Genomic DNA, 21,113 nt, shown 5'->3' on the forward strand with positions numbered 1-21,113 from the left:
TGGCTTTTGGTGGACAAACAGATGGCTTTACCAACTAATAATTGAATGCTTAGAAAAAGACGGGCTTCAAGGGGTCTTGAATTCATACCTGAAGTGGACATTTCTGCTGTATCTTTATTACAAGCTCTACTTTCTCTTTTCCAAACAAATAATATATTCTAGAGGATGCTAAATTGAGCCAACCGCGGACTAACTTACAGAATTTCAGGTTGGGTACTTGCAATTCGGTTTTAATCAAAGAAATTTTAGTTTAAATTGCAACAATTGTTGCATTTCAAGAAAAAATGTACAAATAGCAAAAGTCCAAGATAAGCATTGGTAATATTGATAATTTAGAATATATTGTACAGTTGGGGATTAAATAGCATAAATCCAGGATATTTGTGAATTTGGGAAACTCTAGATTTGAGGGGAAATTGTTATATATTAGATTCTATTCTATCCATTCAGGGTTAAAATGTGGTTTTTAGTGGAGATTCGAGAAATTGATAGCTTTGTCAGCTAACAATTGGCTGCTTAGGAAAAGAGAGACTTCAAGATGCCCTCTAATTGTACCTGCAGTGAACATTTATGCTATATCTTTATTACAAGCTCTGCTTCCTCTTGCAGAACAAATAATATATTATGTGAAGACTAGAAAATAACAGAGGAGAAATGCAATCTGCATTACACAAACATTCAAGGTTTTGCCTGTGCTTTTTGAGGAAATAGGAGATGGGGGGGTCCAAATGCCTCCCTCTACATGGTTATGCTTCAGAGAACTATAAGTTATTTTACAGAAGACAAAATATCTGCTGGAGGGCCGTAGCAGTGATGGAAGTTGTATTTGGTTTGTCATGCAAGCCAAAGGATATCAAATATATACTGTGTTCTGACACACATTATGGCTAGTGCATTGGATGTACTATGCTTGAGATTGTCGGATGTCTCAGACGAGGTTAAGGAGCAAATTGAGTTGGTTCACAGTCTGTACAGAAGAGCTAAGCTTTTCATTGATATTTCTGAAAAACAGATCTGCAGAGATCTGCTGGCTATTCTTAATTAGTTCAAGAGGGAGGTGACCCCAAAGGAATCTAAACTCAGAAAGATTTTTGATGATTTGCGTCTAGAAAATGCAAGGGATTGTTGAAGAAAGATAGAGTTGCTGGAGGAAGAGATGAAAAATTAGAAAAAAAGTTAGGTGCAGATCAGAATTTTTCAATTATTAATAGTTTGATTGTCTTCATGCCTTGTTGCAATTGTGTCCTACTCAGGGTTACAGAGATGGAATTTGATGCACAATTACAAACATACAGTGAACACACAGTTTCTAGAACGAAGTCCAAGGATATCCCTGTTATTCCAGATGATTTCAGATGTCCAATCTCACTTGATTTGATGAGAGAACTAGTAACTGTATTTACTGGCCAAACATATGAGCTAGCACCCATTACCAGATAGATCAAAGAAGGAGACTCTACTTGTCCGAAGAATGGGCAGAAGCTTTTGCCAAAAATCTTATTCCAGATCATGCTCTCCATGGCCTTATTCAGTATTGTGGTGCACATAATAACCCCTTTAAAAAGCCTTAAAACAACAAGAAACATTCTTCAATGGAAAGCATCATGAGTATCAAGGCAGCTTTAGAAGCTGCAATGACTGCAGCATTCCTTGTAGAAAAACTTGCTACATCTTTTGAAGAGAAAAAGCAGGTTGCTTATGAACTCAGACTACATGCCAAATGCACCATGATCAATAGAGCTTGCATGGCAGAGACAGGAGCCATTCCTTTGCTTGTATCACTGCTAACTTCACAGGATCCCAAAGCTTAATAAAATTTTGTAACTGCGCTCCTCAATTTATCTATTTATGAGAGGAACGAAACTAAAATAATGCAATCTGGTGCATACAGCCGATCATCAATGTTCTCAGAAATAGATGCAGTGTTCTTCAGCTTTTCCTCTGTTGGTGAATATAAGAAATTAATTGGAAAGAGGTCTGATGTCATTCCAGCCATGATAAATCTTCTTTGGGACAGAATTGTCAAAGGCAAGAAGGATGCAGCTACTGCCTTGTTTAATCTTTCAGTTTTTACTTGAAGTGCTTCAAGATAGTAGCAACTGGTGCAGTTCCTCTATTTATTAATGTTTTGACAAATGACACACCAGATCTTACAGACAATGCAGTTTCTGCTCTTGCTGTTCTTGCAAGACAACAAAGATTGGCTTCTACTTCACTTAAATGCAAAGAGAATACTGTGGCCATATGCCATCACTGTATTGCAATGGAAGTGACAAAAACTGTAAATAACTTGTTGAGAATCGAGATCACCATCGTTAAAGCCTCATCTGTATAATCTTCTTACATCTGGTACTCCTAGAAAAAAAACTACATTTCTTCTCAAAATCCTTCACAGTGGGGAAACTCCAAGAACTTCGCAAACAATTTTTTCATACGATACTGAAAGTTTAGTGAACACAGTGCGCTAGCAGTTGGAGATTTTAGTATACTTTTGCATTCTTTGTCATTTTTTAAGAAGGGTGATTTTTCTTCTATGTTAAGCACCTGCCACCAATTCGTGCAGGTGCTTGCCTTTTACTGGCATAGTATATTCTTTCACTTTGGTAAGCAAGAATGAAAATAAACGTAACCATTCTCTTGTTCGGACACAATAATGTCTTGTACTTTTTAATCTGTACACACAGGTGACAAAACTCAAACTCTAGTCATCCGCAAAGCCTTGAATAAGTTCAAGTGGAGCCCATGTAGATCAAAAATTAAAACCAGTTGAAATGGGAAAAAAAATGCAGGTATGACACAGTTTCAACATACCCTCGACCACTACCAGGATATGAATTAGAACTTAGAATAACAAAACCATGCGAATGAATTCAGTTTGTGTGCGTGGATTGCAAGAACCCTTAACCCTTCGTTGTAAAATTCTCTGCCAGGAAGCATAATCTACCAATGCCCTAAAACCCTAAACCCCAGATTTCCTTAGAGTAAAGAGACAATAAATTATTTAGAAAACAAGTTCATGAAGGGGGCGGAGTAAAACCTTTTCCTCAAAGTGTCGCTGGAGTAGACGGAGGATGAACTGTGTTACCTCGACCTCGAAAGGCAGTAGACTATGTCGCAGAGCGTCTGGAAGCCACACCAACCTGGGGGATACAACTAAGTGAAATGAAGGTAACTACCAGAAGCAAAACTCGGATTTTACATATGTGAATGCACTGGATTGATCGCCACCAAGTACTCTATAACAAAAGTAATATTACAAGGATTTAGCATTTCACACACCCCAAAAAAATTCCATGAATCCTCATGTGTAAGTTTCATAATGTTGCATGCCCGTGAATTAGATGCAAAAATCCTCATGTGTGAGTTTCATAATGTTGCATGCCCGTGAATTAGATGCAAAAATGTTGCATGTCGGAACCGAGATAATTGTTGCTATAATAGTGTCCCTTAAGGGCTGGCTGTGAGTCAAAAATGTATATAAAGGCTAACAATGATAGATTGTGGTTCTCATATCTATTTTGTCACACTGTCTAAAGACTTCATTTTGTTACCTTTCATGTGTTTTATTTCTGAAAATGAGATTATCTATTTAGAATTGTTATATAGCTTTTCATGGTTATCACCATAAGAGTTTGAACTCATATATTTATTTTTCCTCTTTAGTACAATTTTGATCAATGATTGGTATGCAAAGTTTGTTATCTTTAGTATTTATAGGCAGTTGTCTATAGACTATAACGCGACTTTTTGAAAGCCTTTCCGGCGGGTTTTTCCGGTCGAAATCCGGCAGGAATTTATTGGAATCGCAAGTTTGATAGCTAGTTTCTGCACAATGAAAGCGTCCCAGGGGTTTTCGAGGGTGCTGAATCCAAATATGCAGTTAAAAAACCATTTTAACTGCAACAAATCAAGATTTAACCTCAATTTCTTCTACCGGATTCCGTCACCGGAATCTCCAAAAAGTCGCATTATAGACAACTCCGTATTTATATCTTGTAGTGGGTAAACTTTTCTATTTTTAGTATATTATATTTTTTTAATGTGTAATTTTTTTTTATTTTTAGTATATTATATTTTTTTGTAATGCGTTAATTTTTTTATTTGTATCAGTATAAATTCATTTTATTTTGGGGTTTACTCAGATTTTTTAAAAGTAAAGTTTTGATTTTGAAAAATTTTATTCACTCATTAACAGATTTATAATTAAAATAGATTTGTACAAGTTCTTAATAATATTATTTATATTTATATAAATTTCACAATTTTATATATATAAATATTCTTATTTATAATTTTATTAACACTTTAACAATATCATATCATTTTTAATGAATGTTTTACAATTTTTTTAATTTAATATATATATATATATATAACTGATGCAGACAGAAATCCGGTTTCTCGAATTTTCAACGCTTTCTCACCAATCTCCCCTTTGGAAGCTCAACAGGCTTCGTCCTCTTGGTGTTCTTTGGTTGTTAACCCTTCCTTTCTCTCTGGTGGGTCAACAATCCTTCCTCGACTAAGGGTCACGGCCCTTTTTATAACTCTTGGAACCAATAAACCACACTTCACCCTTTGATCAATTCATCTTCACATCGGAACTTTACGCACCTCTCATGTCGGCGCCCTTTACAACCCTTCCGTTAACCCTCGTTAACTTTATACAGCACAGACACACACACACACACACACACACACATATATATAGCCCCACTCTTTATGCCTTGATCCTTTGGAATAATTCACAACCCCATCTATCGAGTTTTATTTCATTATAAACCGCTTATAACGGAAATCCTTCGTAAACTACCCTTTCGGCTTTTCCTCTACCTTCACACTTTTCCCGAGACTCCACTTTATCGCAATCGAGTTTCGGGAGTTCCACGAGCTCTTTACAACTCACCCTTTCGCATCCGCCAATGAGATTAACATATCGGATTCCACTATAATATAAACTACGTCAATATTCTATTGAGTCCGCTCCGCTTCGGACTTCAAACAACATCACGCCCACATTCATTCCCTTATCGGGTCCGCTCCATATCGCATGTCGCACTTCGCTATGCCAAGGGTCTCGCACCTCTCCTATAGAACATTTGCAATGCAATCGCCGATTGCATCGGACTTCGCACGTCACACATCCCTATGGCCCAAAGCTCATTCCTCTCCGATGAAACATAGCGATGAATCCTCCACCGTTGATCTATGCATTCGATCCAACGGTCAACGCTACATCGCACTTCGCTATTCCCTTTGGCTGGTTCGTCCGCACCGGGGATAAGTTGTGATGTGATGCTCCCTTGCAATTTAATCCCGTCCGTCGATCTTCCAGATCCGACGACTCTTGTGTACTGATGCCTTACTTCTCCGCTCTTCTATTCACTTGAGTTTTACGCTATTTCTTTACTTCGGTTGTGGTTCTGGGTTTTCTCCAATGGTCCTCGTCCTTCCGTTGTTCTGTTGTGTGACTCTCTCCTGAGCTTCACTTCATGAGTTCTTTGATCACGATTACTCCAACATTACTTTGGTTCTTTAAATGGTTTCAAAGACTCTCCACAATCCTCTGTCTTGTTCTCTCCTCTGCGTTCCGCTTGGACTCTGCCTCGGCCCAACTCGCCTCGTTGTTCCTCTAGAACAGTCCTCAATTTCTCCACTGGTATAACGAACCAGTTCTCCTCTTGATTCCTCAATTCTTCAATAGGAATCCACACAGTCTCCTCTGTGTTCTCTCTCAGAGTCTTCTACTATGTTTATGCCATCTCCTCCTCTATATTCCTCAGCTCTGTCTGTGCTCTTATTTAACCTGCACATACATTTGTTAGACTCACACAGAATATCATCAATGTCCTTCTATGGATCACTCAGCACATAAAAGGAAATACACAGTCACAGTAATTCAACCACTCATTTTGTTAATAATGTACTGATACAATTGACTTCGACCTAATTTACATTTAGTCGGCCCTCATGCTTCTCTTGGAGACTCTCTCTATAGGCCTCGGTGGCTATCCTCTATCTCTAATGTCTCCTCCCTATCTACTTTCTTACTTAGAGGCTCACAATTTATACATCTGGCATCAGTTACTTAACTAACTCTTGAACTCTCAACTGACCCCTAATTTCACTCTTGTTCTCCTTTATTTCGGGAACAGTTACAACACCTCACCATGACTAATCAATGTCTATTCTAATCACTCAAAGCCTAAATATTTACATTATTTCCTACTCAGGAACCTATTTTCTTGAAAACATAAGACCCCCTATGTCTACTAAATTACATTGATTTTCTTGGGCTGAATGCTCCTGCATCAGACTCCCAAGCTTGAAAACATTCATGATCTCCTGATCATGTGTTCTCATATGGTAATAGGAAACCTCCAAGGTCCCAAACTTCAGTTTGTAGACGTCCAAATGCTCTGGTCCTTTGTTGTTGTCGCATGTCTGTTGTCTTTTGTTTCATTCTCCTTTCTTTTCTTCCCTTCTCAATCAGCTTCACCTTCTAACTGGTCACTCCTTCTATCATCAGCTTCCTCCATCTGAGCTACTTCATCATTAGCTTCCACAGTTCTTCTATCTCCAAGTCCAACACATCTTTGGTCTGGTACACATCTTCTCTTTCTCTAGTCTTCAGATTATTGTTGCTTTCCTCCAACTTCTGCATCTTCATGCTTTTCTCTTCTATGGCTTCTTCTTCTTGCATCAAATCTTCCTCAACATCTGCAACAAAATCTGCATTCAAAAACCAATTATTAAAGTACGAAACATAAGGCCTTGGTGCCTCTTCTCTCCTTGGCAACAATTCAGCTTGTTGCTCTGTTCTCTCCCCTTCTGTCAACACATCAGTATGTTGTTTCGAATTCTCAACAGAATGCATGAGACTGTCAATTAGCCTCTCCTCCACATCATCTGTTTCAATGATGCCTCCCTGCTTTTGTTCACAGTAGTGAACTTCTTCTTCCTTAGCCTGTTGCTGGTTAACTCTTCTTTGAAATTGTTTGATTCTTACTGCCTCCCTTTCATCCTTACCCTCTTGTTCTTTAAGAACCTCCATATCATCTTCAAACAATCTTTGTCCTTCCCCAATGACATTCATTGGATCATTTCTTTGGGACAACATTTCTTCAGTCTTCATTGGAATAAGACTGCCATCTTCCTCCTCTATGACAGCCCTAACATTCTGTTGCCTACTCCCAGGTGACTCTTCTGTCTCCTTCTGGTTCTAAGATCTTGCCATCTCAGTCTTGATCTGAATAGATTTCAGATTCTGCTCCTCTCTGACAAACTCTAAAGTTTGTTCATCCTCCTGTGATGTACCTGTAATCATCCACAAATTATTAATTTTAAAATCATAAGACCTGGCGGTCTTACTCGACTCTTCAGTCATCACATTTCCTTGCTGCTTTGAATCTTCTACGTGATTCAGCTCCTCAGGCTCAACTTCATCTCCTTCCTTCACAAGGAATGGTTCTTGTCTTGTAAGAGCTCCAACTATTAATTTGTCAATGAGTTCTTTCTACTGTAACAACTCAATACTTTCCTCATTTGAGAGGTCTTCTTCATCATACTCTACTCTAGAGTACCTTTTATCCCTTAAAACACATTGCTCCTCATACTTCAGTTCAAGAGCTCTATTCAGCGTCACTTCAGAGTATTCATCTTCTATAAGATACTCCTCCATGCTTTCGACAACTTCACAAGACTGTCTATCCTCTCCTATGCATCCTGCAAGCACACCAAAACTATGAGGTTCAACAACACAAGGCTTGATGGCCTTATACATCAGCTCTTCATCTTCAGTCAGCATCTCCTCATGTTGTTTTGAACTATCCCAATAGTCCATGAGATCTTCACTTGATCTCCATTCTTTATCTTTAGTGTAGTCTTTATTTTATCCCAGAATTTCCCCCTGTTCTGGTTCACAAATGGACTCTTCCATTTCCAACTCAACTTCCTTGAGTTTTTCCCTCAGCCACTTTACTTGCTTTTGTTGTAGCCTTCTCTGCATCTCATGCCACTCCACTGGCTTCTTCCTTAATACCCAACCTTGTCTCTGGTTTTCTTCTAGCCGCATTGTTAACACATCAAGTTCTTTTCTTATCTCAGCCAACTCCTTGTCAATCTCCTCTTGACTCAGTCTCTTGCCATCTACTTTGGCATTCTTCTTCTCATATCTTCTATTGTGGCTTCTCTCTAAACCTCTGTTATGACTATCAGTAGTCATCTTCTTCTCCTCTTTCTTCATGAGCTCCTCACTCATCTGCAACAGCTAGTTTTGCTCGCTGCAATCTTACCTCACTAAGCTCTCCTCACTCAGTCTTCTGGTAAGCACGGGTCCTCTGTCTAGAACCTCCTCTTGAGAACACTTCAGTTGTCCTCTCTGTGCAACCTCCTGTTGGATTCTTTAGGTTCACTACCACTTCTCCTTCAGAGTGTTTTCCTTACTCTGCCTTCAAGAACACATCTGGTTCTCCTCCCACAGCTTCTCTTGCAGTCCTTTGCTGCGATGCTTCATCTGCAACCACAATCTTCAATTTCAATTTGAAACAAAACACATTATCTTACCTCCATGATCTATGTATGATCTTGTTCTCCCATTCTTCTGCACTTTGAATGGATTGTCCTCTGTTTGGTCTCCAAGTCCTCTTTCCTTCAGAACTTGTACTAAGCAATCTTGCTCTCACTTTTCTTCAAGGAATCCTCTATTCCTATCTACTCCAAGCCTCTGTTGGAACTGCTACAATCTCCCAGGAACTTCAAAAGTTCCCCCTACAATCTTCTGTTGTAGTCTCTATCATTCATTTACTGCTGCAACTCTCATGCCTCTGTGCTCCTTCACTTTGCTTCAATTTGCAAAATATCATTCATCAATTAACTTATGCACATTACCTTCTTCTGTGTGCAAACTCATTTTCGCAGGAAATCTTTCCCCGCTCTGATACCACTTAATGCAGACAGAAATCTGGTTTCTCAAATTTCCGACGCTTTCTCACCAATCTCCCCTTTGGAAGCTCAACAGGCTTCGTCCTCTTAGTGTTCTTTGGTTGTTAACCCTTCCTTTCTCTCTGGCGGGTCAACAATCCTTCCTCGACTAAGGGTCACGGCCCTTTTTATAACTCTCGGAACCAATAATCCACACTTCACCCTTTGATCAATTCCTCTTCGCATCGGAACTTTACGCACCTCTCATGTCGGCGCCCTTTACAACCCTTCCGTTAACCCTCGTTAACTTTATACCGCACACACACACACATATATATAGCCCCACTCTTTATGCCTTGATCCTTTGGAATAATTCACAACCCCATCTATCGAGCTTTATTTCATTATAAACCGCTTATAACGAAAATCCTTCGTAAACTACCCTTTCGGCTTTTCCTCCGCCTTCACACTTTTCCCGAGACTCCACTTTATCGCAATCGAGTTTCAAGAGTTCCACGGGCTCTTCACAATTCACCCTTTTGCATCCGTCGATGCGATTAACATATCGAATTCCACTATAATATAAACTGCGTCGATATTCTATCGAGTCCACTCCGCTTCGAACTTCAAACTTCGAACTTCAAACAACATCACGCCCGCATTCATTCCCTTATCGGGTCCGCTCCATATCGCTTGTCGCACTTTGCTCTGCCAAGGGTCTCGCACCTCTCCTATAGAACATTTGTGATGCGATCGTCGATCACATTGGACTTCGCACGTCGCACATCCTATGGCCCAAAGCTCATTCCTCTCCAATGAAACATAGCGATGAATCCTCCACCGTTGATCTATGCATTTGATCCAACGGTCAGCGCTACATCGCACTTTGCTATTCCCTTTGGCTGGTTCATCCGCACCGGGGATAAGTTGTGATGCGATGCTCCCTTGCGATTTAATCCCGTCCGTCGATCTTCCAGATCCAACGGCTCTTGTGTACTGACGCCTTACTTCTTCGCTCTTCTATTCACTTGAGTTTTACACTATTTCTTTACTTCGGCTATGGTTCTGGGTTTCTCCAATGGTTCTCGTCCTTCCGTTGTTCCGCTGTGCGACTCTCTCCTGAGCTTCACTTCGTGAGTTCTTTGATCACGATTACTCCAACATTACTTTGGTTCTTTAAATGGTTTCAAGGACTCTCCACGATCCTCTGTCTCATTCTCTCCTCTGCATTCCGCTTGGACTCTGCCTCGGCCCAACTCGCCTTGTTGTTCCTCTAGAACAGTCCTCAATTTCTCCACTGGTATAACGAACCAGTTCTCCTCTTGATTCCTCAATTCTTCAATAGGAATCCACACAGTCTCCTCTGTGTTCTTTCTCTCAGAGTCTTCTACTTTGTTCACACCGTCTCCTCCTCTATATTCCTCGGCTCTGTCTGTGCTCTTATTTAACCTGCACATACATCTGTAAGACTCACACAGAGTATCATCAATGTCCTTCTATGGATCACTCAGCGCATAAAAGGAAATACAGGTCACAGTAATTCAACTACTCATTTTGTTAATAATGCATAGATACAATTGACTTCAACCTAATTTACATTCAGTCAGCCCTCATGCTCCTCTTGGAGACTCTCTCTATAGGCCTCTGCGGCTCTCCTCTATCTCTAATGTCTCCTCCCTATCTACTTTCTTACTTAGAGGCTCACAATTTATACATCTAGCATCAGTTACTTAACTGACTCTTGAACTCTCAACTGATCCCTAATTTCACTCTTGTTCTCCTTTATTTTGGGAACAGTTACAACACCTCACCATGACTAATCAATGTCTATTCTAATCACTCAAAGCCTAAATATTTACATTATTTCCTACTTAAGAACCTATTTTCTTGAAAACACAAGACCCCCTATGTCTACTAAATTACATTGATTTTCTTGGGCAGAATGCTCCTGCATCAATAACTTAAAAAAAAAATGTAATTATATTTAAGAATATAAATCATCAATTCTTTTATATATGATCTAATAGCTTGCTCTTAGATCATATATTAATATTTTATTTTTAATTTATTAAGTTTCTATATGTTTATTAATTATATGTTTTGAAATTTCCCGATGGGGTGGAGAACTCAAGGCAATTTGGAATTGTGTTCGGCCTCTCTCAAGGTAATACATGTGCATGGAATGGCAAATGGAAGTGTGGTAGCACCCAAGACAATTTGCTTGTGAGAGGTTAGATGTCGGTGAGGGTGGCATTTATGCCCAAGCAGGCGGCTCAGAGCTAACACAAGGTGCAGTGTGGGTTTCATCATGGTAATGCTCAGTTTCTGGAGTAACATTGGGGGGATGGAATGGTGCAATGAGTATGATTCTCCGTCCTCTAGAAGCAATTAGGGCTTAGGTTGGGAGACACATAGGGACTCTACTAGCAATTGTGGAGTTGGGAGCTTGGAGGCGACTATTGGACACATCATCACCCCTCGTCTTTCCTTACAGTCTCTTTGGCACCCGTCGGAAGCACCAGGTAGCCTTTTATATCTTCAGCTTTGGTCGTGGTTTGGTAGTTCCCTCTGGCTTTTGTTTCGTCGGAATTTCAACCTATGTGGTGATCTTGGTGTTGGAGTTTGGGAGGGAGGGTGATCTTCGAGCAGGCCTTTCTCAAGTAGTGAGCGGGGTGTTGGTTTGGGCGCACCTTCAGGGCTCGACTTTCCACCGCCTTACTTGTCTCAATCTCTGGTTTTTACTCTTGCGTTGGTATCTTGTTTATGGTCGGTGCCTAAGTTCAGGGTTCAGTGTCTTTTCCTAGGGTGGTCGGGCTTCTAGGCATTTGCTTTGGAGGTGGCAGTTTTGCTTGTGGTGGTCTTGTCTTTTTCGGTGTTCGCCCTTAATTATGGTAAATCTTGATAAGAACAAGGTCAAGTGCTCTTTTCAATTACTCGTGGGTCTATATTTGTGGGGTGTCATCCTGGGTAGTTTGCTTGGTCTACTTGAATGGTATGTCTGGCTCTTAAGAGGGTGGACGCTTGACATCAAGGAATTTGGTGCAGCGGTGGTGATAGTGCAGTGGTGACCTGAAGCCAAAGGAGTGACCACCCTCGTCCTGTGCCTCGAGGTGTTTTGGGGGTTAATGGGGGAGGCGTTCTTAAGAGGTTCTCTTTGTTGTAAAATCTCTCCCATGGCTCCTCCTAGAAGGAGCTCTCGCATATCTATCTCTAACATAGACAAGGCCTAAGAGCCTCCACCTAGCAGGCGTTGTAAAGGCAAGGATCCGTCGTCTACATGTTCCATTAGGAGGGGGAGGTCACAGGCTCCAGGCCCTCGCATGGGGCGTCGGCAAACACAAAGGAGGGGTGGCAAATCCCCTTGAGTTGCTCCAACTCAGCCGCAACAATCGCTAAAAGTTCAATTAGAGGATTATGAGAGGAACCGCCAAGAGGAACACAAGGCCTTAGTGATGGCTCTGACTCAAATTCAGTATTTTCAATGTCACCTAAGGGAATGTGTGGTTGTGGTGTGGCATGGGCATACTTGTATCTTGGAGAAGATGGAACAGTTGGAAGCTCGGTTGGTCCACTTGGAGCAACATCTTGGCTGCAATTACCACCCTCCGCCTCCATCAAGGATTAGGTTAGACAATACGGCTTCTGTCACTTCTAATGATTGATCATGTCTAGTGGTGTCCTGTTAGTTTTGATGGTTTTTTGGCATCTCTGGCCTCTGGGGCTATGGTCAGCTAGCTTATGTAATTTTTGGAATGTATGTCCTAGTCGGTTAGGCGCTGGTCAACAAACCCAGTCGAGGTGAGACCAACAAAATTCTATGGAACAACTATATAAGTATTAATATTTGTAGTTAATAGAACGTTCAGACTTATATATATATAAGTCTAACCATGACATTTCAGTATATGTGTGTGTGTGTGTGTGTGTGTGTGTGTTCTGAAATATCATGGTCACAAATATGAATTATTATTATTTAAATTTATTTTAATGCGATATACATAAATTTTATATTTATATATTTCAAAATATTTTTATTTTTAAAATTATATTTATTATTTAAATTTATTAAGTTTTTATATTTTTATTAATTAATATCATGGTTAATTTAAATTTATTTTAAGGGGTAGGAGGAGCAAGGGGTAATTTTTTGCCCTGAAAATGAAGAAGAACATAGGTATACTTGGGTTTTGAGTTACACTTCCAATAATGTTGTTGAAGCCTATTTCTTAAAGCAAATTGTGAATTTGGGAATTTAAGAGGTGATTGTTTTTAGTGATTCCTTAAAAAGAATTCACCATTTATATTTAGGATCTCTCCCCTCATATACAAAGTTAATTCATATTTTCAAGCAGATTTTATCAGTTGTATTAGTCTATCCCCAAGAAAAAATGTCTCCATGTTCTTAGATCAAATAACCCCAAGGCTAATCACATGGCTAATTTGGGGTCAAGGCTAAATCAAGGTGAATTTTGATGGTAGGGAAAAAAGGGATATGTCCCCCTTCCTTAATGGTTAATGAGGAGACTCAAAAATCAAAGTGGAGGTCCTCATGGTTTAAAGTAAGCAATATTTTGATGCTTTGTAAATTCTAGTTTTTGTTAGGTCAATATTGATGAATGTACAAGTGGAATGTTGTAGATATTGTAACATTTTGTTCAAAAGCTTCAAGGTCAAAATTCTATACATACACCATTCCCACCATGGCCATTGGTTTCAACTTATGTAAACCATGTATCTACACTGAGCTTTAGCTCATTGTCTTTTAATATAATAACTATTCTCAATTCTGTGTGTGTATGTGAGAGGGATATATAATAAGATTTTTTTCCTGGAAAAAATCATAATATAATTTTATTAATAAAAACAAAATTACAATATAACAATTTGAATTGAGTGGACTTTTTATTTTTATTCTCTTTTACTTTTTATTACTCTTTTAATTGAGCCGAAATTTAAATGTTTACACTCGTTTACGGAACCACAATATCTCCTCCACACTGAACTGTAGAGAACCTTTCGGTGCAATGACTTTTTAAGCTTGTATGAATCCTTTTTTAAGTACTAAAAGAATAATTGAAAAAAAGTCCAATCTCAACTTCAGGTGGAGAGGAGGATGATACAATGGAATAGTGACCATTTAGAGCTTTCCACTGTTGAAATATGTAACTAGGTTCGGTCTTCATAATGGCATATGTAATCGTGATTTTATGAAAAGAGAAAAATAAATCGATTATTTGTATTCTTGAGGCATGGGTTTCATGCTCAAGGGAAATTTATTTTCAGGTCAGCCACCCATTGAGTGCTTCTAGGTTTGTCATAAAGTCAATTGAGTCATTATCATGTATTGAAGACCCAGTTGGGCATGTTACATATTGTAAATAAAAAATTATCAAGTCAAAATAAAGTCAAAAGACCCTCCAAGACCTCGTCATGGCACAAAGATCAAGTCGGCCCACATGAAGGTACAAGTTGGCCTCAAGATAGTCATTTGTACCCCTCACAGGCCTATAAATAAGAAGGAATTCGGCCTCATTTGGTCACTCACTTAAGCAAGTTCGGTCTCCTCAAGATAGAAGTTGGAAAAGGATGAAGAAGAAGAAGATCAAGATCAAAGTTTTTGGGCCTCTCTCTCTCTCTCTTTAGTTAGGGTTTCTATTGTTTCTAGGTTAGACGAAATTTTGAAGTTGCATCGAAGTTGTGAAGCTGCAAGGTCGAAGGTGTGAAGCTTCAAGGTCGAAGCTGTGAAGTTGCAAGGTTGCATCGAAGTTGTCAAGCTGCAAGGTCAAATGTGTGAAGCTGCAAGGTCGAAGCTGTGAAGCTGCGAGGTCGAAGCTGTGAAGCTACAATGTCGAAGTTGTGAAGCTGCAAGGTCGACGTTGTGAAGCTGCAAGGTCAAAGTTGTGAAGTTGCTAGGTCGAAGTTGTTGAAGTTGCATCAAGATCGAAGTTGTGAAGCTACTAGGTCGAGTTTGTTGAAGCTGCTAGGTCGAAGATGCAAAAATTGTTGTTGGGGTCGAAGTTACTGGAGAATTTGATGAAAGGTCGAAGTTTGTTGTTGGAAGTTGTGGAAGGAAAGCTCATCAAGAAAGAAGGATGACTTGGTCTTGGAGGGTCTTGGTCAAGGGTAATAGGTCTTGGAATTCGTCAATTGAAGTTCTATAAGATGATTTAATAGTTGTTTGATGATAGAGAACACTAATAATAATAATAAAGTAAAAAAGAAGTTAATCAACTAAAGTAAAGATACATCACAAGCAGCTATCAAAGTAAAAGGAATCACCTACACTTGTTGCCCTCGTATAGATAGATACAGCTGGGGTCTAGGAAAGAGCACCAACAACCAAGCCGAAATTCCAGGGCTTCTTAAAGGCTGCCAGATTGCCCAGGAACATGGTCGCACAGCCCTCCAGGTCTTCGGAGATTCAGAGCTCTTGATAAAGACAATAAACTCAGATGAGCATCTAAGCAACCCGGCTCTCAACAACGCTCTTTAGAGGCTGCGGGGCTTGCTGAGTTTCTTCACCTCTTCCTCTTTCTTTCACATTCTCCGCACCTCAAATAAAGAGGCAGACATCAAAGCCAACGAGGGATGCTATATGACTCAGGGGTTCCTAAAAAGAAATGCAGATGAACCTGAGTGGACTGCCATTCCATAGCTTAATAACAATGAGCCAAGCAAAACATGTCTCGAGCATCTGTTGGATCTCAGCAAACAAAGGGCTAGATCCAGCAACAACTGAACCAAATAGAACTTCTGGCACCGATCATTGGAACAGATCAAGGGTCATTGTTCGAGAAAGAGCACAGAAACAAAAGCAATGGAGGGGTGGGTCTCTAGCAAAGAGCAGGTTTTCGGGCAGCATTGGTAGTGGCAAATTGTATTGTGAGCTTGGCTCCGAACCCAACAAAAGGAGGACAAGTAGCAGTGGCGAATGGAAGGGAAACCGCTTTACTGGGCGGCAAACCCACGGGTGCGGCATTAACCCGAATCACATGGGAACCGTCGAATCTATCCAAAACAGATCAACGGTGGATATCCAACACGCAGGTCGGTAGATCGGAGTTCGGAGATCAACAGAGACAAGAGCTTCTGTGATGGGCCAATGGGTGCGGACCCGATGTGGTATTGAGCCCGAGCCTATAAAACATGAAGTCCGAAAAGGGAGAGAACTGTTGAATCAAATCAAAATAGACCAATAGCGGAAGTTTATTACAAAAGGTGAACAATCGGGATTGGGGCTAGACAGAGCCAAGAGCTTTACGAAGGACCGACGAGCGCAGACCCGAAATGGTTATGCGCAAGAGCCCAAAAATTTTGAAGTCCGCCAGTTAAAATCACATATCGGCAGCAGGGGTGGAGTGTTACAAAGAGAACCGAGGAACATGCCGAACCCCGATGCCGATAAAGGTAGAACCTCGGTAAAAGAGCCAAGACAGAAATCTAGCAAAAAGGAACACTTTTCGGGAAATCTCTTCATAACGGTTCCCAAGAGCTTTACAAAGGGCCGATGGGCGCGGACCCGAAAAATTATGCATAAGAGCCCAAAAAATCTAAAGTCTGACATCGCATATCGGCCACAGAGGTGGAGGGTTGCAAAAAGACCCGAGGCGGAGCCGATCCCCGATGCCGATAAAGGTGATATCTTGAGTTTTGAACCAAGACTATCCCATGGTGGAAAATATATATGGGAGATTAATATATATGCAATGTTAAAAGGTTCGAGTATAAAGGGACCTTATCTCTTGGGGACCCTTCGCATCGCAAAAAGCCCAGGTCAGCGATCTGACACCGCCGACAACTTTCCTCCGATGCGATTGCTCGGGGATCGCTTATCGCTCCATTTTGTGTTAAATGGCATCACTTTGTCTTCTTAAAGCACCGATGCGATGCACCATTAAGTTCCAAAACCTTAAAGGGTTGTCAGGAGCAGAAAGACATATAGATCTGGAAATCCTTGTAATTTCGGTTGATTAGGCCAAGGCCCAACCGTTGATCCATAATACATTAAACATTCTAGTTAAAAATAATAATAATATATATATATATATACATACAAGGCATAATGATTAAAAATGGATTTGGGTGGCCGATGTGACCATGGAAGCAAATTAAGCATTTTCCGAGGTTAAAAGTGACTTTAATTACTTAATAAAAATCAGTTTATTAAATTAAGAAAGGAAAAATGTTTTTAATATTTAATTGGAGGGAAAATATAAGTGAGTCACTTGAATTTTGGAGAAAATGAGCTCTTGAAGAGTTTTTGGGAGAGAAACTTAGTGTTTAAGAAACCCTAACCGCTACAATGAGCTTCAGTGTTGAAATTAGACACCCTAATTGATTCCAAGAGTAAAATCACTAATATTTCACCATTATGCTTTCATGGAGTAAAAGATTTAGAAAAGATTTTGAACTAGAAGAAGTTTTATTAGCTTATTTAATTCCCTCACGTTGTGTTTTCTATATTTGTTGTCACAAGTGGAGATACATGCTAGAGATGAAAACGGTTTGGCCATTGAAAAGGATCTAAGTTTGGTCAAAAGGTTGTTGGGTTGAACTGGTCTTTTGCGGGAACTATGAGTGAGTTTTTCTACTAAAACGAAGATCGAACCTCTTCCTTGTCACCCAAGTCATGTTCTGTTGGTTGAGGGCCAATTTTTCCAAAGTATTGGGGACTGTAGACTTCCATAACAATTGTTTGATGTATCCCTTGTGAGCTGGAATATTTGTTGACATTTTCACTAGAATTGAAGGTCAAATTTGACCCTATTATCTGAGGGACGCAGTGCTGGACAAAGGTTAAGTTTCCTTTGGTTCTCCGCTATTATCTGAGGGACGCAGTGTTGGACAAAGGTTAGGCTTCCTACGCTTCTCCGCTATTATCTGAGGGACGTTGTGCTGGACAAAGGTTAAGTTTCCTACGCTTTTCCATTAGCCATATTGTGCAAAACTTCTATCTCTCTTATGAGTCGAGTACTCTTACATTATGGGTCAAGTTTCTCATTGGAAGGGACGTGATTGGAGGGCAACGTGAGAGTGGACCAAGTGTGAACGTGGATTGAGAATTTATGGTTTGCTGGAGGACAACATGATGGTGCCCAAGTTGGAGGAAGGTTTGCACCATCTTCATGGACCTAGGTGGTTGCTAGAGTGGCAGTTGTTGAGCTCAAGGGTTGACGAACTAGAGGAGCAGTGGAGTAGCCCTAGACTTGTGTGTGAAGAAGGACTTCTACAACAGATGATGGGCAGTCCTCCTAGCTCGTGTTCACTATGGGAGATGAACATCTTGCAGTGATAGGTGGCATCCCTCAGTGCCCTATGTTGGTCTTCATTGGAGAAGCGCATGAAGACCATAGTGAGTTGAAGTCCTGAGTAACTGAGGAGCAGCAGCGGGCAATTGAGAGTTGTTCACAAGTGGAGCTATGAACAACTTGACAAGAGTCTCGATGTGTTGTGCCCTTGATGGACTAAGGCACAACTAGTGACCAAATTGATAGTCGAGGTTCGGTGGCCAGATGGACTTGGAGCATTGATAGAGGTAGGCACTGTAAATCGGAAGCCACAGGACCAGGCAGGTACAAGGTACGATCAAAGGAGCTAAGAGAGAACACTACATCAACCAGATGGTCAGGGTATCTTGTATGGGCAAATTGGTTGTCGATGGACTGACAACAAGCCTTAGTTTTGTGTCTTGTATCAGTGGATATATGAGGGCCATTATCCCTAGTACGAGAGCCCTAAACTGTTTTATTATATGTTGATTAATATAACGAAGTTGGGTTGAAAATTGTAAAAAGTTGTCCATATTTTGTGCATTAGTAGATTTATTGTTGTTTATATTCCACTATGCAAAGTAGTATCATTGTGACTCTTGGTTTGGTAGCGTCAGATATTTTAAGACTCTCTCCTAGACCTAAGGTCGTGGAAATTCAACAAACCATAGGTCTAAAGTTATAGTTTCACCACAAGTTGACCTTGTCAGTTGACTGAATTTGCTGATAGATTTGAGCACTGTTTTGACTGGGTTTGACTAATCAAGAGAGGCTGAATTGTTTGCTGCTTTGATTGAACTGTTCTAGGAAAGTTGACCATTGACTTTGACTGGTTAGGGTTGTCGTTGACTACTGTTGACTATACTTGACAGGGCCAAAGATTGCAAGACTGGTACTTTGACCATATTTGACTTTATTGCTCATCTTTGATTAGTTATTGTATTGTTGACTTGGATAGTCAAGGCTTTGACCTTTGAATTATTGATGAATGTACTTGGACTATGAATCTTTGTTGAATAGTTATTATTTAATAGAAGAAGAATTTAGTTGGTTTTTCCCCCTTGTGGAGTTTTCTCCTAGTATTTGACCTAAATATGTGTGTCTTATTGACCTTTAGTTGTTTTCTATTGTGCATATTGTTTATTGTTCTATCTACAATTTCTTATTGTTATTAGGTGATTGAAAATAATTTGAAAAGTGGTTACTACTGAAAGAAGAAATTGTTTAAGTGATTGTTACAATATAGAACATTGTAAAAAATTAACATGGTATCAGAGCTGAGGTGAAGACAAGCCCAAGGAGAGGAGGAATCACCCCTTTTAAGAGATCTTATTTGTTGAAGTTCATTTGACTAAGTTAAGATGTCTACCTCATACTTCAAGATTGAGGAGAAGTTGAATGGCTCCTCCAACTTTGTTGCTTGGAGAGTGTTGTAACTACAACACCCTCCAAAATTTTGGATTACACTCAATTTCAGAGCCTTCCTTGGTCTTGCACATTTTTGTCACAAACACTAACGCTTATTTCATGAGCTTTCTTGAAGTATTTTGCTCCCTTTTGCAAGTTGGGTAAATTGTCGTCTTTTGGCATGATTGGCTGTCGCACAATGTGAAGAAGCCTATTTTGATGGTTTCAAGGGTCTATCTTTGTGTATATGAGTTGTTCTAACTATGTAAGCATCTGTCGCACTCATTCAAAAAGTTTTGAGCATTGTCGCACAAATGGCCACAGAATGGCACCCTCTGTGCATTGATTTGGCCAATACAGCATCATTAAGTAAGATGGGGCCCCTCCTTGACCTTCCACAACCTTGAGGGGTCTCCTGAAACGAGTTCCCCTTCACCCCACCTTCCAACCAAACATCCACCAACACCTCCACCCCTTGGGTGATCTTTTTTGTAAATCTCTATGTCTTAATCTGCCATTCGGCCTATTCTTTGCCCCTCAACCCTTTGGCCCCGGCCTCGACCTTCAGTCCCTTCGACCCCGCCCTTCGGCCCCTTCACCCCACCTTCAAGCCAACCATCCACCAATGGGGCCCTCCAACCTATTTTTTTAATATCTGCCCAGCCCCTCGGCCCACCTCGACCCCTTCGACCCCGCCCAAGGCTTATCTTTTTTTAATCTTTATAATTTAATCTGCCAGTACTTCCACCCATACTTTGCCTGAGGCTTACCTCGGCCCCACGACCCCTCGGCCACTCGACCCTGCCCCACGGTGGTGGGGGATTTTTTGCCGTGGGGCGGGGTCAAGTGGCCGAAGGCCGAGGGGTCGTGGGGCTGAAGGGGCCGAGGGGTTGAGGGGCTAGGCCGAGGTGGGCTGGGCCGAGGTAAGCCTCGGGCAAAGTATGGGTGGAAGTACTGGCAGTTTAAATTATAAAGATTAAAAAAAGATAAGCCTTGGGCGGGGTCGAAGGGGCCGAAGGGTGGGGCCGAAGGGGCCGAGGGGCCGAGGTGGGCCGAGGGGCCGAGGTGGGCCGAGGGGCTGGGCAGATATTAAAAAAGAAGGTTGAAGGGGCCCCATTGGTGGATGATTGGTTAGAAGGTGGGGTGAAGGGGCCAAAGGGCAGGGTCGAAGGGGCTGAAGGTCGAGGCCAAGGCTGAAGGGTTGAGGGGCAAAGAATAGGCCGAATGGCAGATTAAGATATAGAGATTTACAAAAAAAGATCACCCAAAGGGTGGATGTTTGGTGGGAAGGTGGGGTGAAGGGGAACCCGTTTTAGGAGACCCCTCAAGGTTGTGGAAGGTCAAGGAGGGGCCCCATCTTACTTAATGATGCTGGATTGGCCAAATCAATGCACAGAGGGTGCCATTCTGGGGCCCGACAATGGCTGAAGGCCGAGGGGTTGTGGGGCTGAAGGGGCCGAGGGGCCGAGGTAATCCTCGAGCAAAGTATTGGTGGAAGTATTGGCAGATTAAATT

The 21,113-nt window shown here is 40.9% G+C and overlaps 1 protein-coding gene across 10 annotated transcripts in view; it reads right to left on the reverse strand.

Moving 5' to 3' along the window:
* LOC149232942 (putative U3 small nucleolar RNA-associated protein 7) overlaps positions 1 to 21,113 on the reverse strand; it is a 109,698-nt gene that overhangs the window by 81,598 nt on the left and 6,987 nt on the right. For 7 of the 10 annotated variants that reach the window (XM_089379569.1, XM_089379568.1, XM_089379576.1 and 4 more), the window contains one exon: positions 3,038 to 3,140. The exons of 2 other annotated variants lie outside the window; for them this stretch is intronic. Coding sequence is in view for 1 of the 8 variants with exons in the window: in XM_089379567.1 (XP_089235693.1) it covers positions 3,038 to 3,140; positions 3,280 to 3,305 (129 nt within the window). In the remaining 7 variants the exon portion in view is untranslated. Of the gene's footprint in view, positions 1 to 3,037; positions 3,141 to 3,279; positions 3,410 to 21,113 lie in introns of those variants that run through there. One more of the 10 variants, XM_089379567.1, reaches the window with a different exon arrangement.

Source organism: Pinus tabuliformis, chromosome J, assembly GCF_031772625.1.
Source record: "Pinus tabuliformis cultivar Carrire ecotype Pingquan chromosome J, CPIR1, whole genome shotgun sequence".
Taxonomy (NCBI): domain Eukaryota; kingdom Viridiplantae; phylum Streptophyta; class Pinopsida; order Pinales; family Pinaceae; genus Pinus; species Pinus tabuliformis.